We start from the raw sequence: 21,698 nt of genomic DNA, 5'->3' as shown, positions 1-21,698 counted from the left end.
ACTCTAGAAGATAGTGCAGGACAGGGAAGCCTAGCAGGCTGCAGTCCATGGGGTCGCAATGAGTTGGAGATGTCTTAGTAACCGTACAACAACAACTGGGACATAGGGGACAATAGCAGTGGCTTCAGTAACCTTTTAGTTACCTTTGGGCATATTTTGTTTGGCTCAGTCTGGGGAAGATCTGGCTAGGAGAATACATCTGCCTCCCTGCTTCCTAGTGAACTCTGGATTACTGCCATTTTTCCCTACGAGACCTTGTCCTCAGTGTCTGCATCCTATGTTCTAGTTCCCTCATCTGCCCTACCTTCCTAGGAGGTAAGAATTTTGTCCTAGTCCTTTTTAGAGAAGGGTAGAAAAAGTGCAAGGACAAGAATCAATCTCCTATTGTAATGCATTCTCTCAGTTTTTTTTATCTCTGGCCTGATAATTACGGGCTCTAATCTGTTATCTGCAATTTTCACAGGTAAAAAAGTGGAAACTTCCTCCAGGTTATATAACTCGTGAATAGAAAAGCTCAGCTTTTCTTCATTAGAGTGATTAAAAAGTGTAGAAAGATATCTTTTATCACTTTAATGAAGAAAATATTTTACAATAGTATAAAATGATTTGATTATAATTTACTTATAGTAAGTTGAGCAGCTTAGTGTGAATTTAAGGGAGCATTTTGGAGTTACTGGTTTTAGTTTCTTCTTTTGTTTTGTTATTGACTGGGGGATTTTTGCAGAAGCAGACTCCTGTGGTCTGCGATTTGATTATATAAGTGAGTATTAATATGTCTCTGGTCAATAAATTGTTAATATGAGATGAATCGTGTAGCCCTAAGAAGAAGTACTCAAGGTACCACGTAAAAGATTGCCATGCCAAGATCGTAGTTAATGGCCCAGCCAATATTCCAAAATTCCTATATCAGTGAGATGTGATTATTAACCTTATGCTTCTTTAATGGTGGGATGTGTTTGCCTATAAAAGATTGGAAAGCTTCTTATAATGCAGTCAGTCATAAAATTCCTACTTAGAAGTATCCCTAATTGCAAGAGGAATTTTGGGTTTATAATTTCAGTTTACCAATGGGAGAGAAAGGTTAAGACTGTTCTGGAGGCTGAGCTCTCTGACTTTACTATGTAGAATAAATTTAGGTCCTGGTCTGTTATTATCATGGGCTAGTGGTAAAGACCCCGCCTGCCAATGCAGGTTAGATGTAACAGAGGCAGGTTCGATCCCTGGATTGGGAAGATCTCCTGGAGGAGGGCATCACAACCCACTCCAGTATTCTTGCCTGGAGAATCCCATGGACAGAGGAGCCTTATGGGCACCAGTCTGTAGGTTCGCACTCTCAGACACGATTGAAGCAACTTAGCATGCAGTCACACAGTTATTAGCATGGTATTTAAAAATCTCAGCTTCTACAAACTGACGCATAAACTTCATTTCTTTCTTGTAAGGTCAGGTTGTTTTTAAAAGGTTATCTGAGACCTTGAAAGATTTTGTTCACAGCTGGTTACTCAGCCCTTTATATGATGGATAGCATGGGGGTGTCCCTCAGAGTACATTTTCTTCTAATTGAATTTCAAGTTCAGGCTTTTAGGACAGTACCCATTTCTAGGAAATTTCAGATGAATGTTCTTTCTGATTTCTTCTGGTCAACAGTAAATACTGAGCCACTTAGCCAAGATGTAGCTGTAGCCTTTGGTTCTGGAGTCAGGGTTCACCACAAGCCTTTTAGAGCCATGTCAGCTGCTGTGCCTCCGTCTGCTTGAGACAGTGTTTGAAAAATCCTAGTACTGTGGGAAGAGATGAGAGAGTAACACTGACATATATACACTACCATGCGTGAAATAGATGGCCAGTGGGAAGCTGCTGCATAGCACAGGGAGCCCAGCTTGGTGCTTTCTGATGACTTAGAAGGGTAGGGTGTTGGTAGAGTGGGAGGGATGCCCAAGAGGGAGTGAAAGTGTTAGTCTCTCAGTTGTGTCCAAATTTTGTGACCCCATGGACTATAGCTACAAGGCTCCTTTGTGTCCATGGAATTCTCCAGGCAAGAATACTGGGGTGGGTTGTCATTCTCTTTTCCAGAGGATCTTTCTCATCCAGGGATTAAACCCAGGTCCCCTGTATTGCAGGCAGATTCTTTACCATCTGAGCCAATAGGAAGGGGATATATGTATACATATAACTGATTCACTTCATTGTACAGCAGAAACTAACACAACATTATAAAGCAATTATATTCCAATAAAAAATTTAAATTAAAAAAAAAAAACCCCAGTGCTCTACTTACTGTGGTGTGAATTTGGTCACCTTCTCCTTAAAGTGAATAAATGTAAACTAATAGTTCCTTACCAGATTTCTTGCCCATCATTGTAATTTAACTATCTTTATTCTTATCTAATGTCTGTCTTGTATCCACCACTTTTGGACTAGTTCTTGATCATTATTAAGGCTGAAATTCAGCCTCCTCCTGATGAGCACGTGGTTAATCTTTGCAAGAAATAAGTTATCTTCATTTTAAATATAAATCTCTTCTTTATCTAATCCCTGAGAAGCATTGTGTTCATCTCTGAGTAGCTATAATCCTTTTTATTATCCCCAGTCTAGTTTGTGACTTTCTTGGTTATATTTAATATCTTTATTATAATTTCATCTTACTGATGAGGTGTTTTATAAACTATATTATTAACAATTTTAAGGCTTCCCTGGTAGCTCAGCTGGTAAAATTTTAAGCAAACATAAAGAATTCCTATGTGTTTGGTTCTAATTGGACCCTGAGACGCAGACTGGATAAATTATAATCCTGGTTCAAGACACACTTTTGTTGTTGATCTCTGCATGACTACCTGTGTATTTATTTACAGTGTAAGGTAGCTTATAAGCCTACCACCTAAGACTGAGAACTCAACTATTACCTAAAATTTTAATCCTAATTATGTAAAGCTCCTATTTCACTCCCTGGCTACTTCCTTACTATCATACTGATTTTTATGTTAATTATTCCCTTAACTCTTAAAAAATGTTTTCATGTATGTCTGAATAATATATTAAATTTTTCTTGTTTTTGAACTTTCTAAAAAGTTGTATTATACTGTTTCTTTCCTCTGGGACTTACTTTTTTCATTCAATATTATGTTACTAAGATTAATCTATGAAGTATGTAGCTAAACATCCTTATTTTCTTATAATGTGTGTAACTGCTAGTATAATGGAGCTCCTCCCTCTTAGGTTTAGTAGCTGGGGCCTACAGATTAAACTGACAGAAGTAAGCTTAGCAGAAGAAAAGGTTTACTACATATACATCTCGAGGCCTTCACAGAAAAGAAGTGAAGACTCAAAGAATGGTTCAACCTGAGAACCTGTTTTAACAAAGCTCGGTACATTGTGGAGAAGTGACAAGACAGAGAAAAGAGAGTGGGCTCCTAGAGATGGTGAACCATGGGAAGGTAGACACATGGGGGAGGCCGGTGGGAAGTAAGGACTGTTCAGTAAGGCTTCTTTGTGCAGCTCCATCTCTGTGCCTATTTTTGTGTTTCTAGTGACAGTGGTTTGTCCTCTTCTTGGTTAGGGAAAAGGAAAAGAGGAGGCTGCTTTTAGGGAGAAAGGAGGAGCAGAGTCCTTTTCCCTCATCTGTTCTTTCTCTCTTGCCTTCAGCTTAAAATAATCCTTACGCCCAAGGGCCATGTTTTGTGGTGACACACTGTAGTCTTCGCTAGATTGCAGGCTATGTAAAAAATTGATCTAAAGTTTGACCAGCAATGTTTGTGAGCCCTCACTCATTTACCTTATTTCTACAATTTGGTATTGTCAGACTTAGTTGTTTTCCCATCAGGTGAGGGCAAAATGATACCTTGTGTATTTTCTTTCTTTATAGTCCAACTCTCACATCCATACATGACTACTGGAAAAACCATAGCCTTGACTAGACAGACCTTTATTGGCAAAGTAATGTCTCTGCTTTTTAATAAACTGTCTAGGTTGGTCATAACTTTTCTTCCAAGGAGCAAGAGTCTTTTAATTTCATGGCTGCAGTCACCGTTGGCAGTGATTTTGGAGCCCCCCAAAATAAAGTCTGTCACTGTTTTCATTGTTTCCCCATCTATGTGCCATGAAGTAATATGACCAAATGCCATGATCTTAGTTTTCTGAATGTTGAGTTTTAAGCCAACTTTTTCCCTCTCCTCCTTCACTTTCATCAAGAGGCTCTTTAGTTCTTCTCTTTCTGCCATAAGGGTGGTGTCATCTGCATATCTGAGGTTATTGATATTTCTCCCAGCAATCTTGATTCCAGTTTGTGCTTCATCCAGCCCTGCATTTCTCATGATGTACTCTGCATATAAGTTAAATAACCGAGGTGACAATATATAGCCTTGACATACTCCTTTCCCGATTTGGAACCAGTCTGTTGTTCCATGTCCAGTTCTAACTGTTGCTTCTTGACTTGCATACAGAATTCTCAGGAGGCAGGTCAGGTGGTCTGGTATTCCCATTTCTTTAAGAATTTTCCACAGTTTGTTGTGAAGAATTGATGCTTTTGAACTGTGGTGTTGGAAAAGACTCTTTGAGAGTCCCTTGGACTACAAGGAGATCCAACCATCCATCCAAAAGGAAATCAGTCCTGAATATTCATTGGAAAGACTGACACTGAAGCTAAAACTCCAATACTTTGCCCACGTGATGCAAAGAGCTAACTCATTTGAAAAGACCCTGATGCTGGGAAAGATTGAAGGCGAGAGGAGAAGGGGACAACGGAGGATGAGATGGTTGGATGTCATCACTGACTCAATGGACATGAGTTTGAGTAAACTCTGGGAGTTGGTGATGGACAGGGAGGCCTGGCGTGCTGCAGTCCATGGGGTCACTAAGAGTTGGATATGACTGAGCAACTGAACTGAATTGTGTATTTTCATTCTTATTACTGATGAAAGCAAGCATCTCTTCATATGTTTATTGTCTTAAGAATAACAAAAGGCAAAATCAGAAAACTGTAAAACTTCCCTGAAAGCCTTTAAAGAAGTGGGAAGATATTTCATGCAAATGTATAAGAATATAGTTATCTCCAAATGGATCTGTAACAGACAGTTTTTGTGGACCTAGAAAAGATGGCTCTAAATTGAATAGGGAAGAACAATAGCCAAGCTGTTGTGGAAGAAAAATAGGGAGGCCTTGCAGTGCCAGACATCAGAACCTGATAGTAAGCTCTTATAATTAAGACAGAATGATTTTAGTATAGATGTGAATTAATTGATGAAATAGAGGGGTCAGAAACAGACCCACACATATAAAGAACTAGAATCTCTGTAAATGATGACTTGGATAATCTTTAACTCATCAGTTCCTCCTTTTGAACTCTTTCCCATGGAACTATAAAAGTAAATAATACTAAATACATAAGATGTTTATTGTATAACATCATATATATTGAAAATCTAGAATGAAATGTTCATTAATAGGGAACTCATTAAATAAATTATAATATACACAGAGTTTTACATGGCTGCTAAATAGTGTAAGGAGTGCTCAGTACTGACAGGAAAGATGCATCATTCCATTAAGTAAAAATAAGGTGTGTGGGTGGGTGAGTGTAGGAAAAAACCTGCAAATAGATATATACCAGTAATGATTATATATGGGGGAAGGGGCAGGGATTTTACTTTCTGGTTTTAATGTTTTAATGTGTTTTCCATATTCGGAACTAACGTGTAATTTTTAAATGACTAAATGAAACAAACATTTAAATGAAAAATTTCTAATACTAGTAGAACCATAACTAATTTTAAATTGTTTGAAGTTGAAGTTCCTTTTGGATACTATTATGGTAGAATATCAGACTATGTGGAATATGGACCTGGCTCAATCAAGCTCCCTTTCCTAGCGGCGTCACAGAGAGTTACCCAGGAGTGCGTTTTTAAGTTTCTGATAGAGAATAGTACAACAATAACTGTTTTTTCATCTGCATAGTCTCTAGTTTAAGGGTCTGTGGTTATGAAGCTAACATTGTTGAATTTAGAACTTGCTGAAGTAGATGTTGAAGGCTTCTCTAGTGGCTCAGTTGTAAAGAATCCACCTGCCAATGCAGGAGACGTGGGTTCGATCCCTGAGTCAGGAGGACCCCCTGGAGGAGGGCATGGCAACCCACTCTGGTATTCTTGCCTAGAAAGTCCTATAGACAAAGGAGCCTGGTGGGCTACAGTCTACCAGGTCACACGGAGTCGGACATGACTTAGCGACTAAACAACAGCAAAGTAGGTATTCAACTAAATTCTTAGAGAAAAATAATAACCTTCTTAGAAAAGGGGAAGATTGACAGATTAGTAGTAGATTATATCAAAGTTAAAATTGGTTATTAATTTGGTTAGTTGAACTGATGAGAATACTCATAAAAGACTTATAACCTATTTGGCACACAATTTTTTTTCCCCTAGATTCCTGTTCATCCTGTGCCTGATCCCTTAGTTCATGAAGTTCTAAACTTAGCTTTTAAGCACTTTAAACATAAGGAAGGGTAAGTAAAATACTTATGGCATTGTTACTTTTATCTGCAGTCTAGACTTAGACTGTTAATTTGAATTTTCCTCAATTATTTGTTACTGGAGTTCAAAGTAGTTATGCCTTTATATTTTTTAATCCACACAAGATGCTTATGGAAAGGATTTTGTAAAAATAATTCTTAAAGCCATTGATTGGATTTTTAAGAATCAGGTTAAATTTCCTGGCAAATTAAAATGTAGAGATAGGAGGAAATTCATGTGGTTTTTATCATCCTGCAAGTGAATCTTCAGAGAAAATTTATACAACACCCTGATAAGGGATTTTCAGATTTATTAAGAAAGAGAGTTTGTAGAAAAATTCAATGAAATAATGTGTTTGTTCTTTTTGTTGCTTTAGATATTCAGGAACCAACACTGGGAATGTGCATATTATTGCAGATTTGTATGCAGAAGTGATAGGCGTTCTTGCCCAATCAAAGTAAGTTTCATAAATCACTGATCTTGATATGTTTTAGAATGCCTCATTACTGACTGACAGAATAGACACTAACTACTTTACTCTGTTATTTCTGTTTTCCATAGAATTCTGTGAAGTTGGCTTCACTTTTTATTATTTTGCTACTGTGTTTTTAGACGATTTTTAAGGGACACCCATACTTCAGTTCTACAAATTGTTTTCATTGATTTGGTATTTTCCATAAAACCTGAATTAAGGAAGTCAGAAATTGCCAAAAATTGTCAGGTCATTACCTTATTCCCTATGTTTCACAGTTCTATGAGAAGTGTTTTTCGAACTCTTGTCAAAGCTAATAATTACTTTTAGTGGTTTCTAGTTGAGTGCTTTTATCTCTGAGATAGCACTGCAGTGTCTTCCTTCTAACCATCTTAGTTTGTTTTAATACTGAACAGTGTTTTGAATAGATAGAAGACATACCAAAAAGGGACGATAAGATATACTAGAGTGCTCCATAAAAAGGGTCATTCATTAGGAGTTACATGCATTGATTATATTGAACCATAATTATCATAAACACTAAAAAAGATGCTTGTCTTTCATATCTTCTGCTTACTCTAAAGACTGTGGAAGATTTTGAATTGCCTTTGTTCCTATTGGGAAATCTATAAGGCAGAAAGGATCAGTTTAGATTTTCTTGGGTGCTATTTAAAGAGTCAGTCTTTGGCCCTGAAATCATTATATAACAATCTTTAGATTCTAAAGGAGCAAACACAATTATTGTTAGCATTTAGTAGTTCAGATTTTAATACTAAGTAATGTATTTTATTTAGTATTTACTATCTTTTAATTTGGGCTTCCCAGGTAGGGCTAGTGGTAAAGAACCTGCCTGCCAATGCAGGGGACTCAAGAGATGTGGGTTTGATCCCTGAGTCAGGAATATCCCTTGGAGGAGGACATGGCAACCCACTCCAGTATTCTTGCCTGGAGAATCCCATAAACAGAAGAACCTGGCGGGCTACAGTCCTTAAGATCACATAGAAACGAACACATCTGAAGTGACTTGGTGTTCATGCATCTTTTAATTTAGTATTTTTTTTAATCCTTTGTAATTTACAAGAGACCCTTGTATACCCAGTGCTACAGAACTTGGAATATATTGGAGTATTTGAAATGACTTAGACAATAATATATTAATATTGCATTTATATTTAATCAACAGTGAATCCCTGTCTCAGGAATATAGCTACTAAAACATGAGCAATGATATATTTCTTTTTATGGCCCTGTAGTTCATGATAGTTTGATTTTTATTTGGAGCCGATTATACAGAGTGAAGTAGGCCAGAAAGAAAAACACCAATACAGTATACTAACGCATATATATGGAATTTAGAAAGATGGTAGCGATAACCCTGTATGCGAGACAGCAAAAGAGACACAGATGTATAGAACAGTCTTTCGGACTCTGTGGGAGAGGGAGAGGGTGGGATGATTTGGGAGAATGGCATTGAAACATGTATAATATCATACATGGAACGAATCGCCAGTCCAGGTTTGATGCATGATACAGGATGCTTGGGGCTGGTGCACTGGGATGACCCAGAGGGATGGTATGGAGAGGGAGATGGGACAGGGTTCAAGATGGGGAACACGTGTACACCTGTAGTGGATTCATGTTGATGTATGCAAAACCAATACAATATTGTAAAGTAATTAGCCTCCAATTAAAATAAATTTATATAAAAAAATGAAAATGATTTGCTATCAGGAAATGCTAAATAATACATGAACAAGTTGGATCCAGAAGAACCCTACATGATAGCTAAGTTAAATCTAATATGGTAAGGATAGTAAATAAAAATATTTATAATAAAGGATAGTAAATATAAGGTAAATATATGAAAAGTTTCTCAGTCTCATTGGTCTTGGCATAGGAAATGGCAGTCCACTCCAGTGTTCTTGCCTGGAAAATTCTATGGACAGAGGAGCCTGGCAGCTGCAATCCACTGGGTCACAAACAGTCGGGCATGACTGAGCGATTGAGCACACTTGCTGGTCTAGTTGTTAGAGAAATGCCACTCGAGCAGTAATGAGATGTTTTCCACCCTCACATCCAGTGAGCATGAGAAAAGACGTGGACACATCCGCATTTGGTTGGGCTGACGGCACCACCATTTGAAAGGAAAGGTGGTGAGGTGGGAAAGGGGTGAGGAGAAAGAGAAAGGCTGGGGGTGTTTCAGAATCTTGTCTATGCATTTCCTTTGATTATAGTGACTGATAATTATTATAAGAAATTTAATGACAGAAAAAAATCTTTAGATTCTAATATGATTGCAACGAAAGGAATTTTATTCACTTTATATTTTCTTTATAAAATGTAAAAGAATACTTTCATGGAAAATGGTGTTGTATTCTCCAAGACTGAAATGGAAATAGATAAGTTATACTTCCTATCATGTGTCCATATTTCATTAAAATGTAATTAATATCTATATTTATTAATATTAATATGTAATTAGTGGCCATTGGGTAGTATGCTTTGTCATTTTAACTTTCAAGAACTAGTTTCCCCAAGTAATATTAACAGTAAACTCTTCACTTAATATAAGCAATCTGTTTATTGTATTTTTCATAATATATATTATATGTTTCATAATATATAAAGGGTAAATGAAGTATTATTGATTAACGAACTATCAGATATCTTTTTGCAATGTAAACAAAGAAAAACTTAGTAGCCTTAACAACTGGGGTCATTTGAATCCAAGATGGTGCTCAATGTTTTGAAAGCATTGTGATTCTCTAGCTTTTTCAGATTGTGAGACCAGTGTCCCCCCATGCTTCTTATTCTACAATGTAAGAAGATAATAATTTTTAGTGATAATTAGTAGTCTACAGTTGATTGGTTTATCTCATTAAACAAATGCATTGCCTCAGTCTGCCCTCCTTGTCACTCAGATTGCAGACTTCATTAAAAAGGACCCTTAAAATTTAGAGACACTCTCTGATTTACATATGGATGTTTTATGGGTGGGTTATTAGATCTTATTTTTATGATGATTATTAATAAGTGGTAGTAGTGTTGTATTGCAGAGAAGGCAATGGCACCCCACTCCAGTACTCTAGCCTGGAAAATCCCATGGACGGAGGAGCCTGGTAGGCTGCAGTCCATGGGGTCGCTAAGAGTCGGACACAACTGAACGACTTCACTTTCACTTTTCACTTTCATGCATTGGAGAAGGAAATGGCACCCCACTCCAGTGTTCTTGCCTGGAGAATCCCAGGGACGGGGGAGCCTAGTAGGCTGCAGTCCATGGGGTCACTAGGAGTCGGACATAACTGAAGCGACTTCAGTTTCACTTTTTACTTTCATGCATTGGAGAAGGAAATGGCAACCCACTCCAGTGTTCTTGCCTGGAGAATCCCAGGGATAGGGAAGCCTGGTGGGCTGCCGTATATGGGGTCGCACAGAGTCTGACATGACTGAGGCGACTTAGCAGCAGCAGCAGCAGTGTTGTATTGATGGTATTACAGCAATAAGAAATTATAATTCTAATAAGAATTTCTAATTCTAATATGGAATTCCTAATTCTTATTAGAAATTAGAATTTCTCCCTAAGGCATTTTTGATTTGAAAAACTAAATGAATAGCAAATTTAGAATAACAAATAATTTTGTTTTCATCTCTGTGTTTTTCTGGTAGTTTTGATGAGGGCAGAGAAAGGAGATGGTGTTTAGGTAAAAGACATTTTGATTTCAACCTTTAATATCATGTGAGACATGAGTATTTTTAATTCGTATCAAATTATGTATCCGTGTATTTTAAAGGTTTCAGGCTGTGAGGAAGAAGTTTGTGACAGAATTAAAAGAACTGCGGCAAAAGGAACAAAGTCCACATGTGGTACAAAGTGTCATCAGCTTAATAATGGGAATGAAGTTTTTCCGAGTGAAAATGTATCCTGTAGAAGATTTTGAAGCATCATTTCAGTTCATGCAGGTGACCTACCCTTTTCAACTGCAGTGATTGGAATTAGCCTAACAGTAGTTGCTTTTGCTTTAAATGACTTTTTTAAAAGAAACAAGATAAATATGAATTAATGATAAGAGTTAATTCCTTATTCCAAGTGTTAAATTGTCACAAGTGTGAGTTAACTTTCTTTTTAAATTTGAGCATGAATTTGAACTTAGTTTTCTGATAAAATTGCACAATGTTTACGAAATTATTGTGATATTATCATTTCTTAATCTTCTTCCTTTGTTAATCTAATATATCTTTTTCCCCTCTCAAGGAATGTGCTCAGTATTTCTTAGAAGTAAAAGATAAAGATATAAAACATGCACTTGCTGGTTTATTTGTGGAGATTCTTATCCCTGTAGCTGCTGTAAGTCCATTTTTATTTTTACATTGTATTTGAAAGTCTCTGTTCACTGAAGAGTTACCAGATGATACATTCTTACTTTCTCATAATCTCGTAGACAATAAAGTGGAAACTTTGAATGTTATGTGGGTGTAGGGAAATCTTCATTAGACAAATAGCAGAACACTGATCTGTCTTTTAATTAAAAGAACAAGCCCAGGCCCTTAAGATTTAGAGACCATTAACAGGCAGTGTTTTTGCAACCTGGAAGTAATGCTTATCTCAAGTAGCTCAGCATAACACACTGCATTTAATGGCATTTGCTCCTTACAGGGTGGCTGCCATTTTAATGCTTCTGAAGAATTTAAAAGTACTGTGACATGTATCTTAGATTTTACAGGACTGTCTCACTTTTAAATGTTCATTTGTGTAGTTGCCATAACATTCATCATACCTGTCAAAATATGTATCCTAAGTTATTTATAAAATATGATTATTATAAATATGATCATGGTAACTTCTAGGGAAACAGATTTATGAAAGCTTTTCTTGGTCTAAAGTCACTGTATTTCTCAAAATTAATTTGTAGTAACTACTAACATGTGTGTGTATTAGTCCCTCGGTCATGTCCGACTTTTTGTGACCCCATGGATTATATAGTCCGTGGAATTCTCCAGGCCAGAGTACTGGAGTGGGTAGCCTTTCACTTCTCCAGGCAATCTTCCCGACCCAGGGGTTGAACCCAAGTCTCCCACATGGCAGGCAGATTTACCATCTGAGCCACCAAGGAAGCCCACACACTAGTCACATAATGTGATATAAATAGGATTTAGGGATTTTCGGGCTTCCCTGGTGGCTCAGACGGTAAAGTGTCTGCCTGCAATGTGGGAGACGCGGGTTCATTTCCTGGGTCGGGAAGATCCCCTGCAGAAGGAAATGGCACCCCACTCCAGTACTCTTGGCCTGGAAAATTCCATGGACAGAGGAGCCTTGTAGGCTGCAGTCCATGGGGTCACAAAGAGTCAGACACAACTGAGCGACTTCACTTCACTTCACTTCAGGGATTTTAGCATACTTAGACATGCTAGAATTTTTTGCTTCCTGTGTGGCTTTTGTGTGTGTGTGGTATGTGATAATGCTATTTACTTTCAGTTCACCATGTACTGCTGTATGAATGATATTCTTTATAGTTATACATACACACTCATATTTCATTTTTAAAAACTTAATGGAGGCAAAATTGACTTAAACTACACATATTTAAATTGTACAATTGGACACATGTATGCGTCTGTAAAACCTTCACCGCAATGAAGATCGTGTACATTTCTACCATCCTCCAAAAATGTCTTCATGCTCCTTTCTAATCCCCACTACCACTCACCCCACATTTTTCTGAGGTCTAACCATGGATCTTTCTATTCCTCTACTTAGTTTTGGGTTTCCTAGAATTTTATACTAATGGAATCTGTCACTACAGACTCTTTCCTGGTTTCTTTTGCTCTGCATAATTATTTTGAGTTCCAGCTATGTTACAGAATGTATCAGCAGTTTATTCATTGTTGACTAGTATATTGTATGGATGCACAGTTCGGTTGTGTATTTACCTGTTTGGAGATATTTGTTCCTTAGAAGTGATTTGAGTTACTGCTTATCCATCCCGAATTGTCATGTGTGCTTCCCCTTTGTCTGAAAATCTGTTTTTACCAGGTATCTGAGAGTATGCTGTAGTTTTCAAGGCAGTTCATCAAGAGGAGCAGATTGTAGGAAGAAAGACTTTTGACTGTGGTCCGTTATTACTGTTGCCTAGTTCTTCTTTAATGCCATGTTTACTTTTTTAGTTTATTTACTAGGATTGCACACTAACAAAGTACCACAAACTAGGTGGCTTAAACAGCAAAAATTTATTGTCTCACAGTTATAGAGGCTAGATATCTGAGACCAAGGTGTTGGCAAGTTGATCTTTTTGAGTGCTGTGAGGAAGATCTGTTCCATGCCTCTTACCTAGCTTCTGGTAGTTTGCTGAAAATCTCTGACATTCCTTGTCTTGTAGAAGTTTCACCCTGATCTATGCTTCATCTTTACATGGTGTTCTCCTTGTGTGCATGTCTATGTCTGCATTTCCCCCGCTTTTTGAGAACACTAGTCATGTTGAAGTAGCACCCCCTTCCCCCGCCAATACACACATACTCCAATAGGACCTTATCTTGCAGCTATAACTAACTATGTCTGCAATGATTTTCTCATAAGGTCACATTATGAGGTATGTGGGGTTGGGACTTCAGTGTTTGAATTTTGGGACAATTCAGCCCATAACACCTGCCTCTGTACATGGAGCTTCTTCTGTCTGGAACATTCTTACCGCTCTAATAACCCCCAGCCTCCTTTCTTAGTTGACCTCTGCTTGTTTATTCATTATCTGTATTGAGTGCTTCCTGTGTGTCAGGGCCTCTCCTATACACAGAGTAGAACAATGGTCAGGGTAGGTAAGATTTTTTTACTCTTCTGTATCTTACATCCAGTTCAGCTAACTCACAGTCACTGAATATGTACAATATGCAGTATGCCAGATGTGTTGGTGAGTACTATGGAGAAATGTAAAGCAAGGTAGGGCCCTAAAAATGCTGCAGTGGGTAGGGGAGTTGAAATTTTAGATAGAGTGATTAGGAAAGATCAGGCTTCCCTGGTGGCTCAGCTGATAAATAATCCGCCAGCAATGTGGGAGACCTGGGTTCGATCCCTGGGTTGGGAAGATCCCCTGGAGAAAGGAATGGCCTCCCACTCCAGTATTCCGGCCTGGAGAATTCCATGGACTGTATAGTCCATGGGATCATAAAAGTTGGACACGGCTGAGCAACTTTCAGCAAAGGCCACCACCTTGAAAGGGATGATAACAGTTGACCAAAAACTGAAGGAATGCAGGAGCAAGGCATACCAGATTTGGGGGAAGACTTTCTTAGGCAGAAGGAGCCAGCACAGTCATCCAGAAGCAAGAGCATCTTTGATGTGTTCTAGGAATAACAGAGATGCTAGTGTGGCCGGATCCCAGTGCAGGGGCCAGAGCAGTGGGACATAAGGTCAGAGAGGTTACATGGGATGCTATAGTATCTTAGGCAAGGAAATGCTGGATTCAGTGTATATATTACTTCCTTATGGAGTGTTTCACTGGGGTCCGTTCTGAGTGCCCTAAGAGCACATAGAATTTTCTCTTGGAGCTTTTTTTGTACCACATAGTCATTGTCTGTTCACTTGTCTCTAGTCTCTGCTTGTTCACCCAGGGCAGGGACCTGGTTTGTCTTATTTACTTTATGGAACTTCCATTAGATACTCAGAGAATTACTAACCAATTTCAAACCTTACAAACCCTCTTTGTAATCTCTGTATAGTTTGATCTAACGTTTGTAACCATTTTCTTTGTTTTTGTATTATCTTTTTACCTAGGCTGTGAAAAACGAAGTGAATGTTCCCTGCTTGAAAAATTTTGTGGAGATGCTTTATCAGACTACTTTTGAACTGAGTTCCAGAAAGAAACATTCATTGGTATGAGAAACATTTCAAACCTTCACATATTTATTTGGAATTTTAATAATTGATTTATGAATTTAGTAGAGTTTTTTTTTAGTAGAATTTAAAGAGAATTATAAAAACTCAAATTGTAAAATATCCAAATTGTAAACACAAGGGGGAAATTTTACCTATTTTCTCCTGCTCTTTTAAAAACTGTATATTCTTAATTTTATTTGCTCTGTATTTAGTAGGTTATTCAGACGTTATTCTAGGTTTTGACAGATGCTTTAAATTTTGTATTAGAATATGTAAAGTGAAAGTGTTAGTCACTCAGTTGTGTCTGACTCTTTGGGACCCCGTGGACTATAGCCCGCCAGGTTCCTCTATCCGTGGGATATTCCAGGCAGGAATACTGGAATGGGTTGCCATTTCCTTCTCCAGGAGATCTTCCCAACCCAGGGATTGAACTTGGGTCCCCTGCATTGCAGGCAGATTCTTTACCATCTGAAACCCGTATTAGAATATAGGAAAATTTAAATATAGTGAGAAGTGAAAGTGTTAGTTTCTCAGTCGTGTTTGGCTGTTTGCAGTCCTGTGGACTGTAGCCCGCTAGGCTCCTCTGTCCATGGGATTCTCCAGGCAAGCATACTGAAGTGGGTTGCCATTCCCTCTTCCAGAGGATTTTCCCAATCTAGGGATCTAACCCAAGCCTCCCGCATTACAGGCAGATTCTTTACCGTCTGAGCTACCAGGGAAGTCCAATTTTATATTATAATAAGTTGTATTCTGAAGCATGTGATTGTCTATAAAATTACATCTTCTCTTTTCAGAAATTTAAGGTGATTTTTTTTTCCCCATTTAGCCATACACTTCAATAACTTTGAGGGATTTTTCTGTAAATTTGTATGCAGCTTGGAGAAAATGTGCAATAGTGGATGAGTACTTGACCACTTAAGATAGAGGTATAATAATAATCAACAGTGACTGTGCCAGGCACTAAGCCAAGTGCTTTCCACTGTTTATCTTACTTTATGCCTCAGAACCCTATAGGATATGTGTGATGATCATCCTCACTTTTCATGTTAGGAAAGTGAGACCCCTAGCACTTTAACGTATGAGTGACTGGAGCACACACACTCCCTAAAGTCACCTGATGAACTGAAAGCTGAAACGTTAACGTTGGTCTGTGCTCTGACCCCCAGGGCCGCTGTTCTAGTTAGAGGAGTATTGGATCTAGGGAGAAATAACAGCATATTTCTAACTTGGGGAGAGGTGATACGTCAGGAAATTGTTCTTACAGAAAAAAATGCCCTTTGTCATTTCTTTGATTATTCCCTGATTGTATTTTTTATTACAAACAGAAAAATGCTAATAGAATTTTTTATGAGAATGAATGAAATATAATTGACAAGTCCAGTGCTGCCCTTTTTATGAAAAATCTTGATTCTGTTTCTTTCTCCTTTAGGCTCTATATCCATTAATTACCTGCCTTTTATGTGTCAGTCAGAAACAGTTTTTTTTAAATAACTGGCATATTTTCCTACAGAACTGTTTGTCACATTTAAAGGTAAGACTTAATCTCATTTCTGACCTGTAAATACTGACTAGTACATTCACTCATGCATGTATATTAAACAGTATATAATAAAACTTTTAGTACTATAGTTCATTTGAATAGAGATATTTTACCATATTTCTTTTCTTATACATACTTCATTTCTTCTATAGGGAATCATGTTACAGACATGAATAAACTATTGATTAAATTTAGTTGGTCTTAATGAATGCAAAATTATATATTTTAAATGATTATTCATAATATCTTAGATTTAGCAATATTTATTAATTCCTTTAGAATTTTAGAGTATTAGTTAATCTTATAAAATTCTTCAAATTGTTATTTTGTGTTTTCTTTTGAGAAAATTCAGTAATGTTGGCTCAAGTCTGAATAAAATGAAAAAAGCCTTGATGATAAAATATCACTAAAAGCACATTTAGTGTAATTATGCCTGGTCAAATCTAGAAGGATGGTTCTGGATCTTGACAGCTCCTGAAATGTTCTGGCTTGAATCAAGGGATAATTACTTGTTATTAATAGTATTTGGCACATCTGTGTTCAGGCTGAAAAGAAAACTATGAGGTAGAAGGATCTTCCCAGGATACTCTGCTGAAGGATCTCACAGGATCTTTTCTTCTGTGGACAGGAGCACAGTTAATATCTGACACAGAATGGAAATGTTCCACATCTGAATGTCATATGAACACTGGATTTGAATACTGTTTTGATGCATAAATGAATATATTTGAATATCTGCTTACGTATTATAGAAATATGGCTGCCAAGTCACTTCAGTCGTGTCCGACTCTGTGTGACCCCATAGACGGCAGCCCACCAGGCTCCCCCGTCCCTGGGATTCTCCAGGCAAGAACACGAGTGGGTTACCATTTCCTTCTCCAATGCATGAAAGTGAAAAGTGAAAGGAAAGTAGCTCAGTCATGTCCAACTCTTAGCAACCCCATGGACTGCAGCCTACCAGGCTCCTCCATCCATGGGATTTTCCAGGCAAGAGTACTGGAGTGAGGCAGACATGGCTTTTTATTTTCTGTTATTCCTCTAAGTTAGGGTTAAAACTGAAAATCTTAAACTTTGAAGATAATGAAACCAAGGCACAGAGAGATTAACTGACTTATCTCTGATCCAACAGCTAATCATGATGTGAGAAATAGGACTGGCTCTCTTTTTCTCACTTTTAAAGATTGATTTACTGGGCAACATTATTATATATGCATTTTTTAAATGATTTTACATATCATTTTGAAAAATACTTTTATTTCTTAGTAAGATATACTAAAAATAGGTCTTCCCAGAAGTATTTTTGGCTGTTTCCCTCCATAATATACATACATTGATGTTATTCATATTTGGATGAGAATTGATATATTCTCTTCGCTTTATTTATGAAAATTCTCAGGATTAGTCAAACTGGTTAAATTCTTTATGCCATGCAACCAGAAAATAAGTTTTGTTTAATTAAGTACATTATATTGTTTCTGTCCTTATTTTGGTAATTCATACAGATTTAGGTGCTGAAAGGGAGGTGATAATTTTCTGGGTAGTATGATTCTTCAAACTTATAATAACATATTTTAAGGCACACAGTTTAAGTGTTTCTGGAAGATTGCTTTGTTTCATGACAATTCATACTTTTCTGTTGCTTGTTGGAATGTTTTATATATATACGTTTCCACCTAACATATTTGCAGTTCTTTCGCAGTACCTTAACTTTTTTTTTTTTTTTTTTGTCTTAAGGCTTTCATTTAAAATGCTGTTTTCTTTGAACCCTTACCTCCTATTAAACATTTCTGGCATATTGTCCATTTTCATTAATGGCTGTGTCAATCTGCCAGGCTAAAGGAGATAAGAGCCACTTAGCATGAATATTTGAAATATAGTTGTCTTGACCATTAACCCTTAACTTACATTAAGGCTCTATTCAGCAGAAATTTTATGACTTGGTTCCTCCTTTTTAAGTTTTATATACTGTGGCTACGCTGCATAGTTGAGGTAAGGAGTTGAGTATTCAGGGAAAAACTATGTTAGTTATCTGTTGTGACAGGTACAACTTATTTGATTTGTATATAGGGAAACCTGGCCCAAGATGAAGGTCTTCCCTAAATTATTTTGCTTTGAGATTCAAGTAATCTCTTGATCTCAAAGTAATCTTTAACACTATTTTTAGAACTACTACTTCTTAAAATAAATTTTTATTAATATTTATTATAGGCTAGATTTTCTAAGTATGGTATCTCATTTAATTTTTACTATAACTGAGGCTAATAGAGATAAGATTTGCATCTAAATCCATCTAGTTCCATAGTTTTTGTTCTTTCTGGTCTACCATGTTACCTTATAATGTACTAAAAAGAATATTGCTATACTTAAATATTTAAAAATGTGCTTTTGGCTATAATTCTGGGGTATTAAAAAGGCATTATTCTATAGATTCATAGGAATAAAAATGATACATTTTCAAGGTACTTTAAAATAGTGCACAGTTTTTAAAAAATTATCATACTAGTTTTTTAAATTGGTGACCAGAAAAATGGCCATTAATCTGTAGGTCCATAAAAGCATGAGAGAGCAACAGTTTATTTTCACTGAAAATGTTAAATCTGCTATTTTTCTCCCAAATGTGATTTGGTAGTTTCCCATGCCCCTGTATTTATGTCAGTTGAGGTCATTATGTGAAAAATGATTTTAAAGCTTCTGAAGAATAAGAAAGAGAGGAATAAGAGTAGGTGCCATATAAAAATAATTGAAATATTTTTTCTACAGTGTATGCTTCTTTTCTTTTAAAAATGGAAACTTGCCTAAAATTAAATGCTGTACTTTTAGAGGAAAAATTAGACAGTTGAAAATTTTAACTATTTTCTCTCAGCTTCAGTGTTGTAGGTGTATCCCATGATCCATGATGCCCAAATTATAGAATTGTTTTCCCTTAGTGTTTCTAGCCACTGTCTTGGAAATTTCAAATTTCTCCTAAATAGAGACCTTGGTGAAGAGCTGTCTTGTTTTGTGCTTATTTTCATCTAACATGCATGTGCTGCATCTCATGTTTATGTTTGCTGTCTCACATTGCTTTATTTAGATGCCATCTAACAACAGTATCAGAAAACAAATAGAAACTCTCCAGGTGAGTCGTGTTGATGTTACAAAGTAAAATATTGCTTTATCTCCTTAAGTGTGGCTTTTTTCCCCCCTTTACCCATTGCTGCCTTGCATGTCCAATGTATTTATTCAAACCTGCTTCTTGTGTTGTAAAAGAAGAGGCGCATACAGCAGGAACTTTCTACCAAAGGTTTATATTAATGTGGCCCCAAGAAGATGAATTTAATAGAGAGATATGATACCGAATACTGATCTTTAGCCATCCTCTTCCGTTTTAATATATTCTATTTAATTTATGTTAGCTGTTATGATACCTTTTTATATAGTTTTTTTAATAAATTATACTTTTAAAATATTTTCCAATGAAATTAAAGGGACAGTAACTCCGACTGAATATGATTTTGATACAACACTTTAAAATTTCAATCCTACTGGTTTGAGTTTAAGTAAATCTCTTTTTTTGTTTTTGTTCATAGTAGGAAAAGGTGAAGAAACACTAAAATGATTGCTGCCAAGAGCATATTTGACTGACATCAAAACTTTATTATATGTTAATAAAACTGGACTTTATTAATGTAATCTGATTATTCAAATTAGACCAGAACTGTAACTAGGGAATTATGTATCTTTGTTTAAGGATTAGATTAACTGAGGATCTCTTTATTATTCAGACATGTATAGCAGCATTTCATTGACCAAATAAACAATTATATTATTTTTAATCACTTTTTATCTTGTTTGGCATTGTTCTTTATAAAATAAATCTGCTTTATAAAACACAGTAGTCCATCTTGGAAAGTTTGAAAATCAAATTTTATTTCATGTCAGATGCCTCAGCATATAAGATATTCTAAGTTATATGAGAAGAATTTTTATGTGAATTAGACTTAGATTTTTAATATGTAATTTATTACATGTTGGTTTATAATATTCATATTTTGAAAATATAATTAACAAAGTGAAAGTATTATTAGTAATGTACCTAAAACTAAGTGAAAGTGAAGTCGCTCAGTCGTGTCCAACTCTTTGTGACCCCGTGGACTGTAGCCCACCAGGCTCCTCTCTGTCCATGGGATTCTCCAGGCAAGAATACTGGAGTGGGTTGCCATTTCCTTCTCCAGGGGATCTTCCCGACCCAAGGATCAAACCCGGGTCTTCCGCATTGCAGGCAACACTTTAACCTCTGAGCCACTAGGGAAGCCCAAAACTGAACTCTTATTTTGATATCTGAGACCTTGTATTTAAGTGCTAGAAAAGAAAGTATTTCAGAAAGCTTGGTTGTTACATTAGAAATATACATTGTGTGTAACTATATATGTTACTTTATTTATATTAGTAACAAATTAATAAAAAAACTACTTGGGAAGTATATTTAAAATTTGGAATCATGGATTTGACAGTAGAGGAAAAGACTGATTTTTAGACTCTGACAAACTGAATAGTTGATATTCCATTCTGAATTATATCAAATCTTCATATACATAGATGTGCAAAATTATAGCCATTACCTTCTGTAGGGGGGATCTTTCTGACCTAGGGATTGAACCCAGCTCTCTTGCATTGCAGGCAGATTTTATCATCTGAGCCACCAGGGAAGCCCTATACTTTTCTCCCCCTAGTTTTTGTCTTTTTAAAAAACAACTCCAGTAGTAATCTTTTTGCATTGCTTCTAATTATCGGGAGCAGATGTCTATTTTTCTGTAGTCTGAGAAAATACAAGATAGAATGGCTCAGCTACTTCATATTTAAAAAGTCCCTTTTGTCCATTGTTACATATAAAATAATTGTTTAACAATAGCAAATCCCTCAAGCCAAATTAAATAAATGCTAATTTATAGGACTAAATGCATTATAATTAACAGATGCATAAAGAATTTCTCCTAATAAAGATGATTATTAGCTAATTTTCAAATTTTACAATAAACTCTCACTACATGACTTGTCATTTGAGAACTTCACTTTTTATAATAGCTCATATGAGGAAAAGGTTTGTTGACCAAATTGTGATCGAAATGGGTGCTTTTCTCATTTTAAATAATAATGTTCTTGTTCTAAACTAAAAATTAAGGGCAAACACTTGACACATACTGAGCATTTAAGATGTGCTAGGCAGTGTTCCAAGTGCTTTTCACATAATATAATAACTTCCTTAATCTGTGAGGTAGGTACAGGGTACCTTGTACCCTAATCTGCATTTTAGAAATGAAGAAACTTTCACCAAACAATGTA

At 36.4% G+C, this 21,698-nt stretch overlaps 1 protein-coding gene across 1 annotated transcript in view; it reads left to right on the top strand.

The window, feature by feature from the left end:
- Nucleotides 1-21,698, top strand: part of FRYL (FRY like transcription coactivator) — a 185,517-nt gene that overhangs the window by 68,993 nt on the left and 94,826 nt on the right. The window contains exons 6-12 of the mRNA XM_052641734.1: nt 6,414-6,493; nt 6,877-6,957; nt 10,764-10,932; nt 11,225-11,317; nt 14,735-14,833; nt 16,266-16,367; nt 19,450-19,494. Of these exons, the coding sequence (XP_052497694.1) occupies nt 6,414-6,493; nt 6,877-6,957; nt 10,764-10,932; nt 11,225-11,317; nt 14,735-14,833; nt 16,266-16,367; nt 19,450-19,494 (669 nt within the window). The remainder of the gene's footprint in view (nt 1-6,413; nt 6,494-6,876; nt 6,958-10,763; nt 10,933-11,224; nt 11,318-14,734; nt 14,834-16,265; nt 16,368-19,449; nt 19,495-21,698) is intronic.

Source organism: Budorcas taxicolor, chromosome 6 (genome assembly GCF_023091745.1).
Source record: "Budorcas taxicolor isolate Tak-1 chromosome 6, Takin1.1, whole genome shotgun sequence".
NCBI lineage: Eukaryota > Metazoa > Chordata > Mammalia > Artiodactyla > Bovidae > Budorcas > Budorcas taxicolor.
The sequence above is the reverse complement of the archived record's forward strand: the minus strand, read 5'-3'. Positions and strand labels throughout refer to the sequence as shown.